The following is a 27,391-nucleotide window of genomic DNA, read 5'->3' as shown; positions in this document are numbered from 1 at the left end:
ATGAGGAAACCTCGGAGGAGGTCCCGGCAGACTTTAGAAGGAAGACGTTCTCCTTCACCATACAGCTTGAAATGCTCACCCACCCGAGAGACTCTGACATACGCCCAGGCTCAGCGAATAGTGGAAGTTGATATTGATGGCCGTCTCCATCGCATCAGCATTTATGATCCTCTAAAGATCATCACAGAGGATGAGCTAACCGCCCAGGACATCACAGAATGTAACAGCAACAAAGAAAACAGCGAACAACCACTTTTTCCTTCAAAATCCAGGAAAAATCAGTGCAAAGGCAAAAAAAAAGAGACGTGCACCAAACATGCTTCTGGAGCATCTTTCCCTCTACCACAGCCCAACTTTCGCATGATTGACTCTTTCAGCCAGCTGGATGCTCCACCCTTGCCTTCAGCTTACTATCAGTATATTGAGAAACCACCCGAGGATGTTGATGCTGAAGTGGAGTATGATTTGGATGAGGAGGATTTGGCCTGGCTTGACATGATCAACGAAAAAAGGAAGAATGATGGGTATGGGTCAATTTCCGCAGAGACTTTTGAATTGCTACTGGATCGTCTGGAGAAAGAGTCATATTTGGAGAGTCGTAATAATGGAGCCCAGCAGACCATGATAGATGAGGATGCTGTTTGTTGTGTTTGCATGGATGATGAATGTCACAACAGCAATGTCATTTTGTTTTGTGACATCTGCAACTTGGCTGTGCACCAGGAGTGTTATGGCGTTCCCTACATCCCTGAGGGACAATGGCTTTGTCGCTGCTGCCTACAATCCCCTTCCCACCCTGTTGACTGTGTCTTGTGTCCAAACAAAGGTGGAGCATTCAAACAGACCAGTGATGGTCACTGGGCTCATGTTGTTTGTGCCATCTGGATCCCAGAAATTTGTTTTGCAAACACTGTGTTTCTGGAACCCATTGAGGGAATAGAAAACATCCCACCTGCCCGCTGGAAACTAACTTGCTACATCTGCAAGCAGAAGGGCATGGGAGCAGCTATCCAGTGCCACAAAATGAACTGCTACACTGCTTTCCATGTTACCTGTGCCCAGAGAGCTGGTCTCTTCATGAAGATTGAGCCCATGAGGGAGACCAGCCTCAATGGCACTACGTTCACTGTGCGCAAAACTGCTTTCTGTGAGGCGCATTCCCCTCCTGGCACCATGAAAAAAGGACACGCAACTACTCTTCATGAAGGAGAGGAGGACATTGTAAAGAATGAGACAATGGAGAGGGGCAGTCCCAGAAATAAGAACAAAGTAAATTGGAAGCAAAAGGTGAAAAAGGAAAGCAGTGCTTCTGTGCCTCTGCTAATGGTCACACAGATCCCTTCTTACCGGTGAGTGGGCGCAGCCGTTCCAGTCATTATTTCGGTCTGCCCTGGTTTCTGCTTTCATCTCAACAGGACCTAATCACAAGCTATGTGCATTTTCCAATTGTTTATGTCCTTCCCTTTAGAATAAACAATCCCTCCAAATGGCTTACAAGAAATTTTAAAAGGCAGATAAAAATAAATATTATTTGAAACAAGCAAATAAATAAACTTTTAGGGTCCCTTCTAAGTAGCCAGAAGAGGGGGAGCGAAGTCTAGCCTTCCTTCCCCTCTCTCAGGGAGCATTCCTGCAGGGTGGGTGGTGGCAGTGACCCTGTGAGAGGGGAACTAGAAAGACTTTGCTAAGCAGATTTCAGGATGAATGAAACAGCCTAGCTATGTGCTTGATTATAGCCTCGGTCCACAACAAGTAAACTTGTTTCTTAAAGTTCATATTGTAGAATTTTCTTTTTTGAAATACTAAATTGCTTTGGTTAATTAAAACTGTGAAGTAAATTTTGTTCGTTTGAGCTCATTTGGTGGATGGGCATTGCTCATTTTACTATTACTGCTGCTGAACTGGATCTGCACAACTGTTTCTAGTGGCATGAATTTTCCAGTTGAAAATCCTCTAATCTGAGATACTGTATAGTTTGTATTTAAAGCTCATGTGACTAGAGAGTTAGGGAGTGGTCCATATTGCCTGAAGTAGAAGAGTTACCATGCCTCGTGTGGATTTGCGGAATCTGAATTTGGATTTAATAAGGTATAAGCTCTTTTGATGCTATTATTTTCCCCAGGCTGAATAAAATCTGCAGTGGACTCAACTTCCAGAGAAAGAATCAGTTCATGCAGAGGCTGCACAATTATTGGCTATTGAAACGTCAGTCAAGAAATGGTGTACCACTGATACGGAGGCTACACTCTCACTTACAGTCCCAAAGAAATGCAGAACTGGTATAAGAATTTTTCATCATGATAGTGCTGCCGGAGTAGTATGAGGGAGAAATGTTTGATAAACTGAATGGGAAGGTTTAGGAAAGAATTAGATGAAAATGATCCTTTCTGGAATACCTATTGTTAGTTAGATTAAGTTAGTTAATTTTGAAAGTTTGAATGAATAGTAGTAATGAAATTATTACATCTTCTCTTAGTGGATGTTTGAATTGTATAGCTACTTTACTATCAGTTATGGATGCATAACATCAATTTTTACATTACATAATATAGAAAAGAGGCAAAACCAAGATGAGATTAGATATGTTCATGAAACTATTCCTTAAGCCTGGAAATAGGGTTAACTCATTCTATAGAGCAATGCTTTTATTCATTGTGGATATTAACACTTGGATTGTGGCTATTAGTTATTAAGTCTTTCTTTCTCCTATAAAGGAATATTTTTCAACTCTCACTTTTTAAGTGCAGTTACTTTTCACAGTGCCCTGAGTGTAATATGGTATTTATCTTTCTGTTCTATTCAGATTTATTTATTTAATAAATGTACATGGGCATCCATCTCAAGTATATTACTTTGGGTGACTAACAATATTAAAAATTATATAAATATAAACATATTTATATACACATTATACACACACACAGTGCTTTTTTTGTAAAAAAAAAAAAAAAAAGTGCCGGAACTCACACATGTCATATAACCCGCCTTGCCTACCCTACAAGGTTCCATCCAAAAAAGGTGCCAGAACTCCGTTCTGGGCGTTCTATGACAAATATATATATTAAAGATGTGACTCCTGGGTATATTCATATTGTAAAATAAATAACTTACGATCACCAGGAGGATTGAAGTAAGAAAATACTTTAATAAAACCAAGCTTTCGTTGGGAGCTCCCAACATCATCAGGGTTAAAAGCCAGTCATCGGAAACATGTTGTTTCCGATGACTGGCTTTTAACCCTGACGATGTTGGGAGCTCCCAATGAAAGCTTGGTTTTATTAAAGTATTTTCTTACTTCAATCCTCACAATTGACAAATGGAATCTGACCCACATCTGGGGTACCAGGCTCAAGCACAGAGTCATGCCTTCTAGGCTTAAGAAAAGACCAACAAGGAGAGGGATGACCTAGTTTCCAGAGGGATGATATTCCAGATGGCAAGTGCCACAACAGAAAAGTCTCTTCTCTTGGGCCCCACTGGCTGACACTCTAAAACAAACAGGACCCACTACTGGACTGAATGATTAGGTAAAAAACAACCTGAGAAAGACAATCACATAAGCAACCTGGCACCAAGACTTTATGGTTAAGAATTAGATACTGTGTTTTAGGTAGACCCTAATTGTGAATTATTGTGGAGAGAAAGAGAAAATTGAGAGATCTGAAGTGACAGAATACAATCTGCAGCAATAAAATGTTATCTCCACAGAAGGAGCAGGATGAAAAGACGAGCGCCGTAAAAGAAGAACTTAAATATTGGCAGAAACTTCGACATGACCTAGAAAGAGCACGGCTGCTCATTGAATTAATTCGTAAACGTGAGAAACTCAAACGTGAACAGGTAAATAGAAGTATGACTTGATGGTGCTTTAGCATTGTTTCTGTATATTGATTGCTACTGAAAGTTGCATATGCGTTGCCAATTTTTATAGGTACTGAAGGATTTATTTATTTATTAAATTTATTTGCCACTCATCTCATATCGAAACAACTGAAGGTGGCATATAAATATGAATAGTATTTCATATTGATTAGACCAGTAAATAGGAATATATAATTTTTATTCTGTGCTGGTTTCCAGTCCTAAGCATGTTTATTCAGAATCAAACATCACTTTATTTAGTGTGACTTACACCCCATTAAGTTGCCATATAATTGCAGCCAAAGGTAAATCTGGAAATGGATTGGAATTTGTGTCATTAAAAAACGCTTCAGTGCATACTGAAAAAAGTTAGCAATTCCAGATTTTTCTCTGGGTGGTGCATGGTCAACTAATAATAAAAATTGTAAAAGCAAAGATAAAATCTAGAAACAAAATCTAGAAACAAAATCTAGGAAAACAGGCACATCAGTTGAACTACACCATTATTGTAAAATTAGTTATATAACTGAATTGTTCAGGGAAATATGAATGTTTTTGTTTGGTGTTATAAAGAACAGCAGGCTTTCCAGATGAGCTTTCCTGGAGAAGACATGACATGTTCCTTTCTCCAGTTATCACTTACCTAATTATGGACCTTTATGTAACTGCATAAAGATGGGAAGGCATAACTATATGTTATCCAGTTGGTTTAAGTTAAGGATTTCAACAAAGCTATATTTCTAGATTTCACAGTCATATAAAATTCCATTTTTCAGCTAAGTATCTGCTTTAGTTTGCTGTTTTATGCTTTAAATAGACATTGTCTTATTCTGACAAAGTGATATAAGTTGAGCAGAGAATTTTGCTTTCTTGAAATTTATGCTCTTATGTGCTATCAGGCAATTTCATACATAACTCCCTGCGATTAGTTTACAGTCCATTTTTATAGTGTTATATGATGAATGAGTGAGCTTTGTACATTAATTATATGTGAAAAGGAAATACTCATTTTTTTTTGTCTTTAGTATCTCTAAATAGTATTATTATTCTGATTTCAGGTAAAGATTCAGCAAGCTGCTATGGAGTTACAGCTCACACCATTCAATGTTCTTATGCGCACAACACTGGATCTACTGCAGGAAAAAGATCCAGCCCAGATCTTTGCAGATCCTGTAAACCTGAGTGAGGCAAGTACCTAAAGATACATAGGATGATCTGAAGGCTCTGTTTAGAGGAATGGCTGCATCAGGGATTGGCAATGCAGTACTTGGGAGCATTGAATCATTTGGACAATAAAAAAAACTTCTTCAGGACCCACAAATTAAAGATAAACTTGCAAATATTATAAAGAGTTTGAGGGGTGCAAATGCTGAAATTTCACAAAATCTGCAGCTCTTGCAAAGTTTCTCCCATTTTTACAGAGATAAATAATGCAATATTATTGCTCTTTTATCATCAAATAAAACCCTGACAGCTCTTGGACAATATAAAAATACAACTGGCAACAATAAAGTCTTGTTATTTGATTATCTCATGTTACTGTTTCATAAAGTAAAGTATTTTTGAAGAATAAACTGCTTACACAAAGAGCTGCCAAACTATCCCAAGTAGAGTACAGTCTAATTTGGAAATTGACTCTTACCTTTTAGCAAGATAGTTCTGTTTATCAGAGTGGAAGGGAATGCAATTAAATAACTGGCATTCTTGTAAGTTTATGATCAAACCCAGTGCCAATAAGAGGACATACAGAATACTTATGATGGGTATACCCTGGTTGGCTAGTAAATGATTTTTGTAATTGTACAGGTTTTATATGTTTAGGTTCCAGATTACCTGGAATTCATTTCCAAGCCAATGGATTTTTCTACCATGAGGAAGAAGCTGGAGTCCCACCAGTACCAAACACTGGATGAATTTGAAGAAGATTTTAACCTCATCCTTGCCAATTGCATGAGGTATAATTCTAAAGACACAATTTTCCATCGAGCAGCTGTCCGGCTCAGAGATCTTGGAGGTGCAATATTACGCCATGCACGACGGCAAGCTGAGAATATTGGCTTTGACCCCCAAGTGGGGATTCATTTGCCTGAATCTCCAAAGACAGAAGATTTTTATCGTTTTTCTTGGGAGGATGGTAAGTTTCTGAGCAATCTCTGATGTAATAAAGACAACTACATGTTTATAAAAATGTAAAGCAACTCAAGAAGTCTTCTTGAAAAGTATCCTATATAAAAATATTTAACTGATTCCAGATTTCAGTGACGCCTTTCCTGCCTGTGGTATAAAGTCCATAATGTAGTATAATGTTCAGCTAGGTAAGAATGGTGAGTAGGTTTGGCTTGAGATGCAGAGAACTTTCTCAATTGATAGTACACACCCAATATATCTAATTGCAGTTGACAACATTCTTGTTGCTGAGAACCGAGCTCATCTTTCCTTGGAAGTACAACTGAAGGAACTATTGGAAAAGCTGGACCTGGTGAGCACCATGAGGTCAAGCGGTGCCCGAACCCGTCGCGTTCGACTCTTGAGACGAGAAATCAACTCTGTCAGGCAAAAGCTGTCTCAGCAGCAGAGTAAAGCCGTGCCAAATGGAGAATCGGCTCCATGGGAAGAAGGTCTTGAAAAAATGCTGCACAGTGATGAAGACAGGGAGAAAGGTGAGAGATTTCATTCGATTTCAGTAGATTAGTGAGGAAAGAGATTTAGTTTAGGCTGGGCTGGGCTGGGTTGACTAAGTGAAAATACCCCCGGGAGATCTGTTCATATTAATCTTACATTCGTCTGTTAGAAGAATCCTCGCTATAATGGTTGCTTTTAACAATGCATACCAACATTATTTAAACACTGAGTCAGAGACATCTTCAGGATTTGTGATATTTATCATGTTGCACAGTACAAATTGTACCTCATGATAAATTGGTGAGTTTGGAAGAAAACAGCAGAGGCTAATCAGATTTGCCAGACTTGAATCTACTTGGTTGCAGCCCAGAATATGTCCTTATACTAATATCTCTGTAGCTTCTATAGCAGTGGTGGCGAACCTATGGCATGGGTGCCAGAGGCGGCACTCAGAGCCTTCTCTGTGGGCACGTGCGCCATCGCCCCAGTCCTAGGCCTTCAGCTGGGTTTTATAAAAACTTTTTGCTTTAGGCCTCGGCCACCATGTGCCCAAAAAAAAAAAAGGTTCAATGGTCTGCCGTTACCATAGCAGCCGTCCCCACCCAATGGGCCACGCCCACCCAATTGGCAACACCCAGCCAATAGGCCACACCCACCTGGCACTCGACGATGCATAAGTGGGTTTTGGGTTGCAGTTTGGGCACTCGGTCTCTAAAAGGTTCGCCATCACTGTTCTATACGGAACATTCTGTATACTGGAAGTATTAACTAATTTTTTTGGGGGAAAAGAAAAAAACAGGGAGGGAGGGAGGGAGGAAAGAAAAAAGAAAAGAAAAAGAAAGAAAAGAAAGGAAGGAAGAAAGAAAGAAAGAAGGAAAGAAAAGAAAGAAGGAAAGAAAGAAGGAAAGAAAGAAAGAAAGAAAGAAAGAAAGAAAGAAAGAAAGAAAGAAAGAAAGAAAGAAAGAAACTATGAGTCACCAGAGTAAAAGCAAAAGAGTAGCAAAAGAGATAAATGCAGTTTTAGCCTTCCTTAGTAGAATGAAGGGAAGTAATAGTTGCCTTTTGGTTATTATGCCTTATTCAGATTCCATCTCAGCTTTTGTGTCCAGTTCAAAACAAATTTAGAAAAACTAAACTGGTATAAAGAGAAACCTCTGAGGAGGCATTGAGTTAACTGAGTATGTTTAGCCTTGAGAAAAGAAGATTAAGGGCGGATATAATAGCACTCTTCAAGTACCTGAAAGGATTTTACAGAAAAGCAGGCTGAGACCTGTTTTCTGGTAGAGAATATATGTAGCTGAGAGTTGAATTTTTGGCCTCTTGGTGTTCTCTGAGCTTCCATTTGCTTCTTGCAGATATTTCATTTCCAGGCTGGGTTAAATCATTAGTACATGGGGTACTGAAGTTTGTTATCTGTTTATGTGTGATAGATTGATCTGGCTTAGAACATCTATAATTTCCCAATTGAAATTGTGTTTGTATAGGCCAGGGGTAGGCAACCTTGGCTCTTTTATGACTCGTGAACTTCAACTCCCAGAATTCCTGAGCCAGCTCAGGAATTCTGGGAGTTGAAGTCCACGAGTCATAAAAGAGCCAAGGTTGCCTACCCCTGGTATAGGCAGTCCTTGACATATGACCACAATTGAGCCCAAAATTTCTGTTGCTAAGTGAGACTGATGTTAAGTGAGTTTTGCCCCTATTTTATGACCTTTCTTGCCACAGTTATTAAGCGAATTACTGCAGTTGTTAAGTTAGTAAGTGAATCTGGTTTCCCCATTGACTCTACTTGTCAGAAGTTTGCAAAAATTGTCACATGACTCTGGGACACTGCAGCTGTCATAAATATGAGTCAGTTGCCAAGCATCTGAATTTTGATCACATGACCATGGGGATGCTACAACGGTTGTAAGTCATAAATCACTTCTTTCAGTGTCTTTGTAACTTCAAACGGTCACTAAATGAACAGTTGTAAGTCGAGGGCTACCTGTACTTGTCAGTGTGTAGTGAAATTAAAGAATTTTCCTGATGTCTTCCAGCTGCCAATTGATTTTCAGGGTTATGTACTGCCAATTTATCCTATATAGCAATCTTCATGGTCCGTGCATTGTATGTCGTAACTTGACATGTTTTGTCTTCTTTGGCTGTTGAGTCTTTATGTTTGCTTTGGATGCTTTGGATAGATACTGTTGATTTAGGGGCTCCTGTAATGCCAACAATTTAAACTCATCTGGGGGTAATTTTTAAAATGTTTTTAATGTGTGGTAGAGCTATCCTTTTCATAGGTTATGCAGGTTGTGTTACAATCAGTCACATAACACATGCATGTTAACCAATACTTAGAAAAGCAGGAACTGAAACCTGAATAGGAACAACCAAGGAAGAAACTACACTCAATTCAAAGAGCAGTTGAGAAAGAAACAACACCCCAATGGAGCCACCATATTTAAACAGCAAGAAGACTTAACTTCCCCATGCATCAATGATATTACCTAGACTAGTAATTAAATGTCTGCAAGAAGAAAAGCAAGCTCAGAAATCACCACTGACCCCAAAAGATCAGTTTTCTATTGTTCCAAAATGTTGGACGTGACACACAATAGCAGATTTAAATTATAGAAAGACAATTCCAATTGAATATTAGGGGGGGAAAATCTAATGTTAAAAGCATTTGACAATGGAGCCCGATAACAAGAGAAAGGTAGTAGGGGTCTCCTTCACTGTGTAGGTGTAAACATAGGTTAAACAGATACCTGTTGAGGATGCTTTAATTTGTGCTGAGCAGGGTGTTAGGCATGATGGCCTAAATGTTCCCTTCCTGTCTATTATTCTGTGATTATGGAGTCTTTTGCAACCTGTAAAAATGAGACCTGAATATTATACCATGAGATTTCAAAGGAAACTATACATGCATTCTCCAATTAATAGTAAATAAGTGAATTCAAGGAATCTTGAACTCCGATCATATGGGTAGTGGGAATCAAAATGGGTTCTATTTTGGCTACATAAAACCAGTGCTTTTTTTGGTAAAAAAAAAAAAAAAGGTGCCGGAACTTACACACGTCATACAACCTGCCTTGCCTACCCTACAAGGTTCCATCCAAACAAGGTGCCGGAACTCTGTTCTGGGCGTTCTATGACAAAAAAAGCCCTGCATAAAACCAAACACTGTGATTTATGTACACAGTAGTTGAGGAGTTTTGAATGAGTCAGAATCCCGTGACTTGTTCAATAAACCATCACTAAAATGAATAATAGTTTAAAGTGATGTGTAAATCCAGCCATAAGTGATTTCAGCTAGCAAGAATCTTAATCTGTTTTTGAACCAGGGGTTATTATTTATTTTTTCAAGTGACATTAGTTGACAGAACTTGATTGTTCTCTCCCAAAGAAAGATGCGAAGTCATAATTCTTATGTTTTGAGATAAGAAAATGGAAAATGCTGTATATAGAAAAGCAGGCAGGGGGCTGAGTTGGGCTATTCAGGGATTTACACAGCATGTTATGGCAGCAGCACAAAAAGAGCTGTTCACGTTGTTTGCTTTCCTTCCCAAAAATAGTTTAGCTGAAGTTCGATATCATTAATACATTACAAATAATAGTCATCAGCAATTTCAGCATGAATTGGGTAGTCCTCAATTTACAACCACAGTTGAGCCCACATTTTCCGTATCTAAGCAAGAGAATTTTGCCCCATTTTACAACTTTTCTTGCTGCAGTTGTTTAGTGATCACAGCAGTAACACGGTTGTTAACTGAGTCTGGCTTCCCCACTGACTTTGCTTGTCAGAATATTGCAAAAGGTGATCATATGACTCCAGGACTCCATGCAGCCATCAGAAATACATGCCGGTTGTCAGTGTCCAAATTTTGATCACGTGACCGTGGGGACACTGCAATGGTTGTAAGTGTGAAAAATGGTCATAAGTCACTTTTTTCAGTGACACTGTAACTTCGAACAGTTACTAAACAAATGCTTGTAAGTCTAGGAAAACGTCTGCTGGATGTTTCCTGATAGAGAATTCTTAGTGCTGTGTATTGGGCAACATCCCATTCTTCGTCTCTTCCCCTTTTGTGATAGTAAATGAGTTTCTTTCTACCCTCAAGGAAAAAAAGATATCATTTTAAAGATATTTTACAGTATAGCCCTATTATTCTCAAGTTGGTTTTAATTGCAGCCTTAATATATGCCTGCATGTGAAAAGAAACTATCAACGGTACTTAGTGAGGAAAGGTGAAAGGGCAATTCATGTGGGGGTTTTTGTGGTTGTTGTTATAGGTCAGGGGTGTCAAACCGCCGGCCCGTGGGCCGGACATGTGACGCAGAAGCTGCGCCCACCCCATTGCCGGCAATGGTGATGTTGCGAGTTTGACATGTCTCTTATAGGTAGTCCTCGACTTACGACCACAATTGAGCCCAAAATTTGCATTGCTAAGTAAGGGAGTTGTTAGGTGAGTTCAGCCCCATTTTACAACATTTTTGTCACGGTCGTTAAGTGAATCAATGCAGTTGTTAAGTGAATCATGCAGTCATTAAGCAAATATGGCTTCCACCATTGACTCTGTCACAAGCCAGTCAGGAAGGTTACAAATAGTGATCACATGATCGGAGACAATATGTTATAAATATCTCCCACTTGCCACTGCCTAAATTTTGATCACACTACTTGGGGATGCGTCAGCGGCCATAAGTGTGAAAATATAAGTCATAAGTCACTTTTTTTTAGTATCATTGTAACTTTCAGCGGTCACTAAACAAATGGTTGTAAGTCAAAGACTACCTGTATTTGTTTGCTCTGAAACTGCACAATATAGTATGTTATCAACTGCCCCCAACCTTTTGAGCACCAGGGATTGGTTCCGTGGAGAGAGGTTTTTCTGTGGACCGAGGGGGGGGGCATGGTTTCGCATGCTGCCTGCATCCCGCGGATGGGGCTTCGCTTGCTTGTGTGGACTGGTTGCTGGCATGCTGCGGCTCAATGCCGGTCCACTGACTGGGGTTTGGGGACCCCTGAGTTAGAGTATTTTCGATGTCCTTTTTCTGCAGCAAAAATATTCAGGCATCTGTTAATTCACACAAGTTGCCTTGTAGCTATCTACCGCTGATTTGATTTATCCATATTGCAGTATCCTGTCTCTGTTCATCTAGTATTCCTCAGAATAAAGTTCCATTTATCAAAGCTAATTATTTTCACATTCAGGGTTTCAGGATTTCTCAGCTATTCAGCTATAACATGACAAACTTTTTTTTTTAATTGAAAATTTTATAAAATTTTACAATATAAATCCCCCCCTTCCCCAAACCCACCCTTCCACTCCCCCCTCCCTCCCCCCTCACTTCCCAGAGCCAATCACAGGGTTGACAATAAAATAATCATACTCTAATTAACATTAATCAACTATTAAGATAACATATCTATAACCTCCTTTAACTCTATTTTAGACAAATATACAGTTATTAAAGACAATAATAATAACATCACTTTAATAATTAAAAATAGTACTAAGTAAACTTTTGCCCACCTTTTTTTCCTAAGCTTGCAACAGGATAAGTTGGCATGCATTCTGGAGCAATTACAAATAGTCCTTGACTTATGACTGGTTACTTAGCGACCATACAAAGTTATCCCAAATGGACCCTCCAAAAAGTACTTACAATCCAGATTGAAAATTTCTACAGCTGCTTCCTTCCCCCACAGTCACATAATTGCATTTTGGGTACTTGACAATGCCCCACATTTATAGGTGTTTGTAGCATCTCACAGTCAGATGACTGTGATTTATGACCTTTTTTGCTGGAAACCAGTGTTTATTTCAATCCCATTCGCTTAATGACTGCAGTGTTCACTTTATGACTGCCATGTTCCTTTTTCGACTGCCATAAAAGTCATCAAATCAGACATGGTCACATGATAACTTGCTTAACAACCGACATGATTTACAATCATAATTCCTGATTCAATTACAGTCGTAAGTTGAGGACTACCTTTATAGCAGTTTCAGTATTTCCCTAACTGGTACCTCAGAGATGAAGACTGCTTATATTGCTGGTCTGTAGTTTCTTTCTGCATTGTGACATTTGTGTTTCCATGCAGCCTTTTGCCATTTTGGGAGTGTAGCCAATTCCAAATTCACACAATAAGTTTCTACTTCTCTTCCTACCCTTTTCATGGCTGTCATGAAAGGAGAGACAAATGCATTAAAAGAGAGGTAGCATTAAAAGTAGCATATGGAGATTTTGCAGTATACAGTAGTCCTATTCATATCTACTCAGAATGTTATGCCCATTTCCACTTCCGTTTTGTCCATGACTAGTAGCATAATGTGTTTTTTTTAATACAACATATGTTTTCCAAGGTTTATAATTGATTTGTAAGTATTACTACATGCTGCAAGAGAAAATGACAGAGAAACATCCTCTTTCCTTGCTGTTTCTAAAAACTAGTCTGGAAGTGAGAAGGGTATTTTAATTAACAATGTTCATTACATGTTTCTTTGTTTTTACTTTTTGGTTCAAAAATTGCTTAATGTATTTTTTCTTAGAATCCTGTAATATAAAAATATGTGTACCCTTCTAACTATAGACTAAAGACTTTTAGTATTTTGTCACATATCAGATGTTTAGGCTCCTGTAACTCTTTGCAAGAGAACAATAATTGTAGAGAAAGTTATTGTTATTCAAACAGCACTCCAATTATAAGAACAGAAGATGTGAAACAGCTGTTCTGTAGACCAGAAGAAAGATAGGGCAGCAAATGAAAACTTTTGAAATGACCTTCTCCACACACTCCACACACAGAAATTACACACTTACGGTCAGCTGCCCCATAAAGGGAAACTAAATTATGTTTAACTGTTAGTGAAGCAACTACAGAATGTTGCTATCTTTTAGCAGTATTTTGCGATGATTTAATTATAATAACATTTAAAAGCATTCTCATTCATGGAGAAATAAAATACTTGGTATGGTATTTTTCAGTCAGCACTCTTTAATTTTGTTACGAAATTCTTGAGTCATTCCTTCTTCCATGGATATGGTAAAGGAATAGCATGAGGAAGATGATAAAATGACAGCATAAATCCAATGATTCCATCAAACAAATGTGTCCTTGCATACTTGCGTCCTAGTATCTGATACAAGTATGTATGTTGTGTTATCGTGGATGTTTCATCATCTGTTGCATTGACTTTCTGCCCTGGTCATCTGTGTTGAAAGCTATATGGTTTAGGGCACGGAGAGAATAATTTAACTTAGACTGAATGCTTGGATGTAAAGAGAATCTAAATGGGAAAATGGGAAAAAAATGCAAGTGTGATTTCATTCTGTTATGAGTTTCAACCATACCATAGTTGTGTCAGAGAACAAGAAATATGTCTGAAATCTGGACTGTTCTGAATGTTTTGGTAACTGTGCAACAAACAATGATAGTTTTGTTTTGTTTGAAATAAAAAATAACAGTAGTGACTGCTTTTAGTGTGCATGAAGCAGGATTTCATCTCTTTAAGGAGACTTGAACTGCATTTGAAATTCTCCTTCTTTAATCTCTAGACCTTTCATATGTCCGGATCCTCTTATGTAGGGAATTAAGTACTTGAAAAAGTATTAGAATCTGAAAAAATGAGTAAAGAAAGATGGGGAAATGAATTTCATGCAGCTCAGTGTTTTCAGCATATTTACTCAGAAGTAAATCTTTCTAAATTTAATGTGTGGGGGATTAAGAAAATTTGCATAGAGTTTCCATCCTAAATAATACCATGGGATAAATGATATTTCCTGGCTCTTGTGAGAGTCATAATAGTTCCTTCTGAAGACTTAGCTAAGATTCTCTCTCCCTTGTTCTCCCATGCTTGGAGCGCTTCCCTTAAATACATAATACAAAAAGTAGTTATTTAACTGATGTACCATTGACTTACAATCATAGGAGGAAACAGAAAGCTGTGATCCTACTTTGGGGAATACTTTGTAAAATGTTCAAGCAGATTCTTTTTCTCTTTAGCAGATGACACCAAGCCCCCACTTCCCCCTACCCTGGAGCCCACAGGACCTGCACCCTCCCTATCGGAGCTGGACTCTCTGCAGGACCCTCCAACTCTCAAACCCATTAGCGAAAGCAAGTCCTTGAACAGACTGCATAAACGGCTGAAGTCCGAGGGTGAGCTCTTTGATAAGAAGACGCTGCAGAGGGAGAGCCACCACGCCTTCCAGCGCTTGCTCAGCGACAACGGCCTGAATGGATTGGCCCTTCAGGCTACGGGCACTTCTGCCAGCCCCCCGTTTAGTGGAGTGGGCAGGCGGACTTCTGTCCTTTTTAAAAAAGCCAAGAACGGGGTGAAACTACAAAGAGATCTGGACTGTCCCCTTGAGAATGGAGAGGACCACGGCCAAAGTGGGCAGCTCTCCCCCTCCAGCATAGAGGGTGAGCAGCCATCTCGGAAACAGCCACAGAGTGGGAGCTACAGCGAGAGCGATGACGAGAAATCCCCCAGGCAGGCAGGAGTGACAGGTGACTCCCCTGAGCTTTCATTCCTCTGATGTTTTGGAAAGTCAGAGATTTCTAGAGTAAGGGTATCTGCTGGCTGGCTGGCAAGAAATGTCCATATCTCTGTACCATCCAGCATTTCCCTGAGTCACTTTGATCACTGGATTCTGTGTAGTTTCTGTCATAGGAACCTTCACACCAGGCTCCAGTGATATTAAGGATGAGAGAAAGCTATGGGCCTCAAAGAGAGGATTAGCCTGAGTTGCAGAAGATATGCTGGCCTTTTGATTTGTAATTGATTGGATTACTTTTATTATTTATTTATTTATTTATTTATTTATTTATTTATTTATTTTGTTGCTAGGACTGTTTTGGGGAGGATTTAGAACATTTAATAGTTTGAGATATAAGAGTAGAAAGGGTATAAGTTTCTTTATTTTCATCCCAAAAATGTTTCCCCTTGCCTAGACCTCTTTTCATATTTTTATTTGGGGATCAGTCATTATGTATATTACTTTTTATAACTCTTTCATTGGAATGAATCCTGACATTATTGAAATTTTTTTTCAGTGAACATTTGCTGTTAACACCAGAATCTTCTCCATTGCTTTTAAAATAGAACAAAATAATGTGCCAAACACAAGTTTGATGGTGCCTGGAAAAATGCAACAATATTAAAACTTCACTTATTTATAAGATCTGAAATATTAAACAGCAGGATCTATCGCTTCTCTGAATTTAGGGCTCATGTGATGACTCATAAGTGAGTGTGATCAGGCTCCCCTGAAAAACATATTTGAAAATACTCATATTTGAAGTTCTGCCAATGATATTTGATCTCTAATAGTTTATTCACATGTGGCAGTTAACATTTGATGCTGCAGTCATTACATAGTGAACATTGATCTGTGAGCCCTTATATTATTTCAATATTTAAAAGCGAGAGGATCAAATTATCCTTTATATATAGCGAGAATTACTTTAGGAAACAAGGTGTCATGGTTCTGACAGATGAAACTCTTCAAAAGAACTTTGAGGCATTATTTATCTTAAAGAATCTTTATTTTGAGTAGCATAATATTGGCACTGCATAATCGAAGCCAAAAACTGAATTCCCCTCACCTGAGCACATAGTATCAAAGCACAATTCCCTCCTTCAATTAACAGTCATAAATCACATTCCCCAATTAGCTTGAAGCTGGACCTCCTCTCCAGTTCTCCAGCCTGCCAATTCCTTATCAGCTCTGGTTACAATAACCTTGTTTCTCACACTAGGTTTAGTGTTGTTATGTCTAGCTGGACTCTCGTTCACATCCCCCCTCCCAGTATCATCTAACTCTAAAAGCAAAAGGTAAAAGATGGCTACATTTCCATCTGTTGTCAATGCAAAAACATCCAATATTAGCAGTGTTGACACAAGGCTTTATGAGAGGCTTTTCCTTCATAATCCAGTTTGGGAATGTTGAATGGATAACCATTCCAAAAGCAGTATTTTTTACTTATGTGCTCCACAGAGTACTTTTATTTGTCTTATCAAATTTATATGGCTGCCCATATCACAAGAAGTGACTCTGGGTGGCATAGAGTAATCAAGTAAAAAGCAACAGAATGATCTATGAATAACAAAAACTTCCCTGAAAACTGTCTAAAAGAGACAAAATATATATCAGTAATTTTAATATACATGTTTTCTTAAGTAGTACTTAACTCTGATAATATGTTAAAATCATGAGTCTGTCTTCTTCAATCTAATACCGAGGAGTTATGTTTTGTGAGAATTGTCATATTTCAGGAGCATCCAATTTTGAGAAACTTGCAGCAGGTGAAATCTCCCACTTAGGTATATCCCAAGGTGTTTTGATTTTTATGTGTTTGGGTTGTTGAAGGTACAGTTACAGTAAAAATGGGGGTGCCATTGGAAGAATTGAAGGAGCACATTAGGGATCGTCATGAAGAATATCTATGTGGTTGCGAAGAGTCAACATAATCGGTGTCACATAATCAGTGATGTGTGTTTGTGCCTGCATCCATGCTTTATACATTTGTGTAGTCTTACTTCAAAGGCTTATGTACAATAGCTGGTCTTATGTATCACCTGCTGGTCTCCAGTCCAAATATTAATTAAGCCTAACCCTGCTTTGCTTCTGAGCTCAGCAGAAGCAATCAGCTTAGTGTGTTAGGCTTACATTACAGCTGTTGTTTAAAATAATAAACTATCAGGGTAGTTTCATATTCTAGTTTGGCTAGTAGGCGCAGCGGTTATTTTTCCCATTTGAGGCATTTGTGTGACAGCTCAGTGATTACCAAAAGATTCTAATACTCTGCTGAAAACTCTTTTCATTCAGACTTCTTCCTCTTAGATTCCATCCTTTTTATCTTTTTGTTCCTGATTAGAAAATTATATAGTGAACAAAAGGGAGTTTTCTGCTTTTCTTCTCATGATAATTATAAGGACACATTTATTAAGAAAAAGACTGAAGACTAATTGGCAGAAAATAAGATCAAATAGTTTATTACTGTCAGTGGTAATACTGTACAAAATAGAATGGTTTCATCCTTGTATTTTGAGGGGGTGATATGGATCTTTAAAAAAACAACAACAACAATCACATCCATAGGGAGACTTCTTGAGGCTAATGTATTTCATGAATGCTTAGAGGAGCATTTTATTTGAGAGCCAAGTTTGTGGTGGTTCCTCTGACTGTTATTCTGTCACCCATGGAATCCAATATTTTCTCATCCTGAATGCTGATTCGGTGGTTCCATTTAGCTATTTTCTATGACAATGAGATCCTGTTCCTGTTCAGTCTAATATTTAATCAGTTAATGGCCGTTTGAATCATATTTGCCCTTCAATTGCCAGTTCACCAAATCTGAAGATATCCTTTTGGAGCATTTTACATCAGGAATAATTTGGGTGTTGGCAACTTTTTGGCGATTTTACTGCTCAGTCTTGATTCTAGTTAAATGAAATGCATTATCATAATAAAAAATAGTAGCTCTTACACATCCTGAAACAAAATGGCAAATTGTCATTTTAGTAGGTCTGGAACACTTTTAGCATATGTAAACCTCAAACAGATCAGGCAAATAAGGCAATATTGACATTGATATCTCTAAACTAAAGCATTTAAACCCCTTTTACATAGGCAGGAGGGCTAAACAGTATGTGGTGATGCTATTATTAATCGCTCCCAAGACAGCTGGATTTCCTTTTATACCATCATTGTAAATTTTATTCCCATTTTCAATGTCTTTAGTTGGATGGGAATTATTCTATAAGAACTAAGCTCAAAAGTGAATATATGTTTATACCCTTTCCATGTTAAAATTTATCTTCCTCTATATGCACATTCTTCTTCTAGAACCAAGAATATTACTACTTTTAATACCTTTACACTTTATAATACATATAATAACAGGTATTAGTGAATATATAGAAGATAGTTAAACAATTTTTTTCTTTAGAATCGTCATAATAAAGGAAATGACAGTAGGGAGAAAAGTACCACCTTTGTTATAGTACAAATGCATGATAATATATTGGGATTATATAAAGTCAGAAACAAATGCATATTCTCAGAAGAAAAGTAATGAGGTGCCCTTTTGAATGAATATAATAATAATCAAACTTTAAAACAACAATTTAAAAGGATAGGGATAAAAGAGTTAGCAATTGAAAAATAATGGCTGGAAGGAAGACTATTCCAAAATTAATTCTATGAGGGACTGATAGAATTATTGATACACAGTACTATTTTTATGGGATAGTTATATTCAGGCAAAATCTAAATATATACGTAGAATATTAAGTACGCAATTCAATATGAACTATATATTTATAATCATACTAAAAACTAATGCTTTGTCATCTCAAAACTTTGTGTCAGAGATCATCTATAATCCATATATTAGGTTTGCATGCTGTGTGTTTTCATTCCCTTTCAGTTATCTGTGTCCAACATAACTTTTAATTTAAAAAAAATGGTTAAAGAAACTATAACGTTTAGCACTTCTTGACCTAGGAGATGTTTACAGAAAGACAGTAAATATTCATATACATACAAATGTTCCAACTTTACTACAGTATATTCAAGATTCTCCTGATGGTCAGGGCACCTGCATAAGATTGCAGAATATAATCCTTGAAATACTCCCCCCCCCCAACTACTGCATTGAATTATCTGTTTTATTCTACTATTTCTCCTTTTGTAATAATGCACAAGAAGAAAGATAAAATTACCTTGTAGTGACTTTTATGCTGGGAAAAACAATGCAGTTGGAAATGCAGTAAACATGTATTTTGAATGAGTTCTATTAGTTTGAAAGGATAATTTGGAACTAATTGGCTTCTTTATTATTTTTTGGAAATAAAACAAAAAGCAAAATGTGCATATAAAACTAAAAGTGTTATCCTCTTAACTTTATTTGGAAAAATACCATCTGAGAGGTTCAAGGAAATGTAGGATTCTATTAATGAGATTGTCCCTAGAATAATTACTTTGATAAATATCTCCATTGGGCTTTAAACTCAAATGTTATGGTGTAATTAGGACAAGAAGTTAAAATTGCTCACATTTTCCCCAGGGTCTATTGTGCATCATTTAATAAGTGGGTTCTTACAAATATTTCACTTTCCTGCCCCACAGCTACTCTATCTGGATTAATGCAATCTATTGTGTTAACCGCATAAAGCTTTATTGGGTTCAACACAATGGCATCATAAATGAAATTCGGAACTTACGGGATGCTGGTGATTCTGGCTCAGACTTGAAAAGCTAAAGCAACATTATAAGCTCTGCTATGCCTACACCTGAGTCTCCCTAAGCACGATGAAGTTGTGAAAGTGAATGTTCCTAAACTTTTCTCTGACTGCCAAAACAGCTACATTAAGTTCATTTTACTGCACAACCAGGTCTCTAGTAGATATCCAGATGGGAAATGCCCCTGGGCTGCCACTGTGCACAAACATTAGGAAGGTTATGCCAACTGTTGCCTTAAATCTTAAATGCATTCTGAATGTAACTGAATGTGCTCGTCTAACCTCATTAGCTGGACTGTATAATTGTGTTTGAGTTTTCCTTGATGAATCTCTGAATATCTTTTGAAGAAAAATATTATGTGTAACTAGACTTGTTGTCGTCTGTCTCCTCAGCAGCTGTGACCAATGGCTTCAAGAAGCATACAGAAAGTGGGTCTGATTCAGAATGTAGCTCTGGACGGGGCAGCGGTCTTTCATTGGACATATGCAGGTAAGACCTCTTTGGGGTGGTTGCATTCAAATAATTAGAATTCTACTAATTTTATATATGTAGTAGGTTGCAGATTTCAGAGTGAAAGTGATTGCTCCTGCCTTACATTTTGGGCAACCTACAACACAGTAGTAATGGTAGGACTCATATTTGCAATATATTTTTACCTTATAGTAGAGTTTCCCAAACTGAGGTATATCTCCCTTGGGGAGGTGTAGACAAAGTCCAGGGGAGGTGTGAAGAACCTTTTAGTTACGATATATGGTTGCAAACAAATCCACTTTTTCCAAAGTTTCATTGTATTATTTTCATTGTTCATTTGTGTCCATTTTGGTGATTGGATTTTTATAGGAGGTATACACCTTAAGATTACACTAAAGGAAGATATGGCAGGTGTGGTGGCAGAAAGTTTAGGAATCCCTGCCTAGTAGCATATTTATTTTCTGTCTCTTTCTTCATTTAGCACTAATATTTTAAAATTAACTTACCTGATGATTCCAAGATATATGGGTATTTTAAGGTCAAGAATAAATTCCAATCCAACTTTTAGGAAAGTTTCCTACGAAAAAAAATAGTTTGGCTTGTCCAGTAAACATCTAAATGCTTTTAGATTTACTTCCAAACTTTTGTCCTAGAAATTGTAGGGCTAACTCTTCTTACCTTGTCATAGTCTATCTTTCTCAACAGTGTGAAGCCTCCTTGGCATTTGCTTGCTTCCTCATTCCTCCTATACAATTCCTGGAAGCAGCTCATCATTATTTTAAAGACATAACAGAGCTCCTCTCTGAGGGAGATGAGCAGTTTAGATATAGGAAATAGAAAACAATCAATCCGTTAATCAATCAATCAATCAATCATTTGGCAATTATTTTGTCCTTGTTTTTCTTCATGTGGTTTCAGTTGCCTTGCAGATATCCATATCATGTAAAGGATGCTGAAATTGCATATCAAGCCCAGAGGAATGACTTTCACACTAGCATGGTGACCATCCCAGAAAATAACACTCCTTTGTGACTTGACTCTTTGGTTTCCTTTAGTTCATGACATGATGCGAACTGAACTGACGCTAACTATCAAATGTTATTTATTATGTAACTTTCTTGTCATACCTCCTTTTTTCACAGTAGTCCGCCACCACATAAACGTAGCCGAGGAAAGCCTGCTCTTACACGGGTCCCTTTTCTGGATGGTGTAAATAAAGATTTGGCATATAGCAACTCAGGTGAGATAAAATATGCACATGAAATTAATATTAGTAAGATATAGGTGCTATTTTTCATGTTGATTGTGCCACAGGAGAATAAGTCTGCAGTTCTCTGCATATTTTTGTGGAGTTAAGCACTACCAAATTCAGTGGGGCTTGCTTTTGAATAGTCACAAGAACAGTTTGTCAATTTATTCTTTAAACCTGTGATGTCAGAATTGGCAGCTTCTGAAATTAAGCAAGTGGTATAATCTATTTCCCTGAACAGCTGCTAGAATTCATTTCCAAATTCCTTATCCTTCTCAGCCATTTGTCATGAGCTGTGGTGGCGCAGTGGTTAGAATGTAGTATTGCAGGCTAATTCTGCTGACTGCCAGGAGTTCGATCCTGACTGGCTCAAGGTTGACTCAGCCTTCCATTTCTCCGAGGTTGGTAAAATGAGGACCCAGATTGTTGGGAGCAATATGCTGACTCTGTAAACCGGTTAGAGAGGGCTGTAAAGCACTGTGAAGGGGTATATAAGTCTTAGTGTTATTGCTATTCCTATGAAGGCGAAGATGTGAGTGAGCTCAGAAAGACAGCCGGGAATGGGGAGGAACTACCTTTGCTCCAGCAAAAAAAGCAGTGCTTTTTTGTAGAGGGCCTAATCATGAGGAAGATTCTCAGGAGTCATAGCTTCAGCCAGCAGTTTTCATTCTATCAAATCCCCTTACTTGATGCATTTAACTATTCCACATTATATAATTATAGTACATTATGGAATACAGTTACTTTGGGGAACAGGTTATGGATATAGGAATGCTGAGTAAAGACAATTAAAATCTTATACAATGTATTCACAGTACAAAATGCTTGTCTATACTAAACAATGAGACTCTGCAAGACTTTGTAGAAACAGTCAGTCATTAAGCGAATTAGCTGTTCATAAATCCAAACCCAGCTTATCTAAAGGGTGTTTTTTTTGCCAGAAAATAGCAAAAAAAAAAAGTTGTAAAACATGATCATGGGTCATAAATATAAACTGGTTGCCAAGTGCCCAAAATGTGATCATGTGATTGTGGGAGTGATATGACAGTTATAACTTTGAGGACAGGTTGTAAGTAACTTATTTTGAGTCTGTTGTTAAGTGATCACTTGTAAGTCGATGACCACCTGTAGTCCAAAATTTGTTGGTGAAAATATCGGTTATGTATGCAAGGACATAAGACAGTTCTTTTATCAGTCATTCCTGTGCTAGTAGATGATTTGTGTCTTGGGTTGTTCTCCTTTTAGAAGACTGAGGATGGTTAGAATAGGGCAGTTGTTTCACTGGCATTGTGGTAACATTCATGAGTTTTGCCCTAATAACATCATAGGATTGTCCTGCCTAATTTGCAGTATATTTCTTTTGTACCAAATCGATTATTAGAGACTCTTTTTTATCAGTTTAAAAGAAGAAAGTGGTAGGATAATTTATAAGTTATTGCCTTCTTTATCTAATATGCTATTTTTATTTTTATTCAATTTTGTTTTATTATATCTATTTTAATTAGTTGTAAGACCTAGCTTTAAGTACAGTCTATGCTTCCATAGCAATAACACTGAATCTTCATTGTTATGATTGATGAATCTGGCATAGCACAACATAATCCTAAATTGGCTGTTATTGTAACTTCTTAGGAAGAAACTTGCTGATGTCATTTGAAGAACACGCTGACCTAGAACCTCTGGAGCTTGTGTGGGCAAAATGTCGTGGCTATCCTTCTTACCCAGCGCTGGTATGTACCTAAGGCTAAGCCAGCAGTACTTCTTCTTGGAAAAAGAAGTTAATTCTATTGAAGAATTGTGCATAAGAACAATCTCACTCAGTATTTTTATATTTACTTCCTGCTGAAAGGCAAAATAGTATACCTGCTTTGAAACACCAAACAGCCTCTAAATATTTTAAGATTATTTGGGATAGATTTGAATTTTCAGAATTCAGTTTGGTAGTTTAATTATTACTTGTGTTTATTAATTGTTTATTTTTCTCCTTCAATTTAAAAGTCATATTCTTAAGTCTCCATTTTATATATACAGCTAATGTTGCTCTGTTCAAAATTGATTGAGTTTAAATAATAAATAGTAAATGAAATTAGTAATAATTAACTTGTATAATAATATTGTGGGTTAATGTTTATAAGATGAATTACTGTTTTTCACTTTTCTGAGTTAGACTCCTCTCTGTGTTTACTAATAGTTCATTCTCTAGTACTAGGAATCTAGAATTTTAGAATATTATTCTAAAAATACATTATCATGACAGCAAAATGCCAAATTAACTCATTTATTCTATAATATTTTACTCTGCTTTTCACAAAGTAAATTTGAAATAATATCTGCCTTAAGGTAGATGATGATGTAACATTATATAAATTCCAACAATGTAACTGAGAAGTACAAAGAAAATGCAGTTCTAATACTTTTGATTTTAAAATAATAATTTTATTAAACGTTTTAAAAGAAAGAGATAAATACTAATACAACTAATATAAAATAAGAAAGAAAAAAGAAAAAGAAATTAAAAAAAGCTAAAGTTCAGGAAAGAATACAAAGAAGTGGTGGTTATAAATATAATTATAAATTTACATCTTTCTCTAGTTACATCATGATTCTCTTTCTCTAATATGCCCTGCCTATTATCAAAACTATACAAATTCATTTTCTTCGGTTTTGCACAAAAAGTTGATCAAGATTTTTGAGTATTTGCGTATTTCTCATCTATAAATGCTTCTGTGTCAGATTTACAAAGGAGTTATCGGGGCACAATCTATGCATTTGACTCTATTTCTTATTCTCAATACGGTACATCTAACATAATATCTAAAGGGTACATCTAACATAATTATTAAAATCCACATTAATCTTGATTTTATTATACTACAAATAACCATGCCACCCAAATCTCGGGTCACGTCCTTTTGCAGCCATGTTGCAAAAATAAATTACAAATCAGATAAACCCAATACTCTTTCTTTTGCATATTATAATACCATATATTTAACCTTTGGTCATTTTCGCCTGCCACACAAACTTAAATATATCCTTTTGCCATTGTTAAACGGTGCATCAGTTGTCAAAGCAGGTATTGTCTAAAACAGGGGTCCCCAATCTATGGTCCGCGGCCCGAGACTGGGCTGCAGGCTCTTGGCCAGCAGGCTGCAGAAATGGCTGGCTGGTGCACGCAGGCGTGGGCACACATTCCCCCCACTTGCGCTAGTGCTCGTGGTCCTGTTTGCGCAGGCACGCAGGCGCAAATACAGATGCTAGCGCAGGGCAGGTGTCTACAGCCCGTTTGCGAATGCGCCGCTTGCCTGGGTGGTTTGTGTGGCCCGTTCACCGCCGTGGGGGTGTGCAGCCATTCATGTGAACGGGGCTGTTAGTGCCGTGCCAGTGCACGTGGCCTCATGTGCACACGCGCATGCAACAATTTTGAAGCTGCTCTCCTTCCCTCCGGTCCTCGAGCCCAGAAAGGTTGGAGACCTCTGGTCTAAAACAACACATCATTCTACACAAGACCTTCATTTGTATCACAGAAATTCTCCCTAACAATAACAATGATAAATTCTCCCATATTAATATATCTTTTTAAACTTCATTCCATGTTTTAATACTAAAACATAATAAGTGCTAATACTTTCAAGTGAGTTTTCAAATCCAGTTAAAATCTATGATTTAACCTCAGAAATCTATTAGATTCAGACTATATAAAAGTGTGCCTTGTTCCATAGGATAATAAAAAAATAAAATAAATTGTTACAACAAAATTTTATATACGTAAGGGCTTCATGTGTACGTGTAGGAATATTTTATGCCACATTTTCAATAAACACCTTCATGGTACAAGAGAGTGATTATCAGGGTTAATCCGTTTTTCATCCTGGAACCAAGGCTTTTGAAGTTATATCTTTGAGCTAAATTTCTGTGACTTGTGTTAAATCTCCCCTGTCTTTTGCTCTTTGCTTTTAGATCATTGATCCTGAGATGCCACAAGAGGGCCTCCTTCACAATGGAGTCCCAATCCCTGTCCCCCCTCTGGAAGTGCTAAAATTAGGTGAGCAGAAGCAAGCGGAGACTGGAGAAAAACTTTTCCTTGTCCTTTTCTTTGACAACAAGAGGACATGGTGAGTCAAATAAACAAACGAAGGGGAATAACTTCTTTTCTTTGGACAATAGCATAGCAAGTATTTATTTTAATTAATGTAGCAAAGCTTGTTGATGATTGAGGGAGGTTTCGGCTATGCAACTGAGTAGCAAGCCAAGAATTGATTCTTCTTCTAGTGCAATGGCTCCCAACCTTTTCTATACCCCACACCCCTAGAACGCTTCTGATATATTCTTGCACCCCTTACAAAAGCTTGAAATGAATTATGCATATACACTATAATTTTGAAAACCCAAATTTTCGCACCCCCTGGAATAACATCTCGTACCTCCAGGGGGTGCAAGCATCCCTGGTTGGGAACCCCTATTCTAGTGAATCATAAGTATGTCTTCTGTTTGTAACTGCACTAAGCACTCTAGCTTGTTTTTGCTAATGAGTATACATTTACTAACACTTTATCAGGCATTAGTGCAACTTGAACATTTAAAAGTCATAGAATGGGTTGATTTGTACAATTTGTAGTGCTCTCAATTTCCTCATTGTCTCCATAATAATGATCTCTCTCTCTCTCTCTCTCTCTCTCTCTCTCTCTCTCTCTCTCTCTCTCTCTCTCTCTCTCTCTCTCTCTCTCTCTCCCTCCCTCCCTCCCTCCCTCCCTCTCTCTCTCTCTCTCTCTCTCTCTTTCTCTCCCTCTCTCCCTCTCTCCCTCTCCCTCCTCTAGGCAGTGGCTTCCACAAGAAAAAGTTCTTCCTCTTGGAGTAGATGACACTGTGGATAAACTCAAGATGCTGGAAGGACGGAAAACCAGTATCCGCAAGTCTGTCCAGGTTGCATATGACCGTGCAATGATTCACATGAGCCGCGTTCGGGGAGACCATCCTTTCGTCACACCCAATTATCTGTAGGAAACCTGCTCTACCCATCCTGTAGGAAGTAATGTCTGCATCTGCAGGCAAAGTGGATCAACTATATCCTGAGGAATATGGTATTTTCCTGCCTACAGGAAAATACAATTGCCATATTTGCATTCTTAGTAGAGACACGGTATTTCCAACAGTAGGGAAAGTTCATGTTACATACTTGATATGTGCCAAAAAGTCTGCCTGGTTTCTTTCTGAACATGTTTCCCAAAGGATCCAGGTGGGAAAGAAGTGATGTAGCAGCCTGACCTAGTAAGAAGATGTTAGGAGCAGCTGCACTATAATGCTGCAACCCTGACAGAATCTTAGATAATTTGCTGATTGAACAAGAAGCCCTACCAGACTCTTGAGTTTTTAAACTTCAGCTAGTCCTGAAGCAGCTGTGGAGTTTATTGCTTCTGTTATGAATTGAGGGTCTTTTTGATGACTCTTGTGTGCCAAATGTTCACTAATATTCCCCATATATTTTCATGTTATTTTTGAAAAACACTGGTCCCCCTCCCCCTTTCAATTAAATTTGCAACCCTGTGTAGAAATCTCTAAATTTGTATATGCTTTTATGTTAGAGATTACAATAAAAAAGAAAGATAGAATATTTGGGGGGTAATGCCCCTTTCCTGATTTTCTGTCATGCTCACATTCACAGAGCTTTAAATATGAAGAAACCCCTTGGGAGATATTTTCTGTGATTTCTACATTTCAATTTCAGATTCGTATACTTCTGAAAATGGATAAGATAATATTTTAAATGTTATTTTACAAATACTTATGCTGCTAGAATGTCGTTGCTAGATATGAAGGTTTATTGTGAAATGAGGAAAAAGCAATCTTTATGGTATCAAAAACATTTCCCCACCCCACTGCCCCTCTTCATGAACAATGTCACTGAAGCCCTGTCTCACTTGTCATGCCTGTTCTTCAGAAAACCACAGC

The 27,391-nt window shown here is 37.7% G+C and overlaps 1 protein-coding gene across 5 annotated transcripts; it reads left to right on the top strand.

The window, feature by feature from the left end:
• On the top strand, window positions 1-27,020 carry BRPF3 (bromodomain and PHD finger containing 3). Of its 5 annotated transcripts, XM_015812604.1 has the most exons (13): window positions 1-1,349; window positions 2,123-2,279; window positions 3,709-3,840; window positions 4,920-5,048; window positions 5,683-5,995; window positions 6,258-6,521; window positions 9,176-9,190; window positions 14,480-14,983; window positions 20,118-20,211; window positions 21,336-21,433; window positions 23,075-23,172; window positions 25,403-25,557; window positions 26,260-27,020. In XM_015812604.1, exons 1-13 carry the CDS (start codon window positions 1-3, stop codon window positions 26,441-26,443), a joined length of 3,492 nt encoding a protein of 1,163 aa, XP_015668090.1. In that variant the 3' UTR covers window positions 26,444-27,020. The 5 variants fall into 5 exon arrangements, with proteins under 5 accessions (XP_015668090.1, XP_015668089.1, XP_015668088.1 ...); XM_015812603.1 differs by lacking the exon at window positions 9,176-9,190; XM_015812602.1 differs by lacking the exon at window positions 9,176-9,190 and having other exon boundaries at window positions 14,477-14,983.
• The last annotated feature ends 371 nt before the right edge of the window (window positions 27,021-27,391 follow it).

This window comes from Protobothrops mucrosquamatus, unplaced genomic scaffold (genome assembly GCF_001527695.2).
Source record: "Protobothrops mucrosquamatus isolate PMUCROS unplaced genomic scaffold, P.Mucros_1.0 scaffold100, whole genome shotgun sequence".
Lineage (NCBI taxonomy): Eukaryota > Metazoa > Chordata > Lepidosauria > Squamata > Viperidae > Protobothrops > Protobothrops mucrosquamatus.
This window is presented reverse-complemented; position numbering and strand designations above follow the sequence as displayed.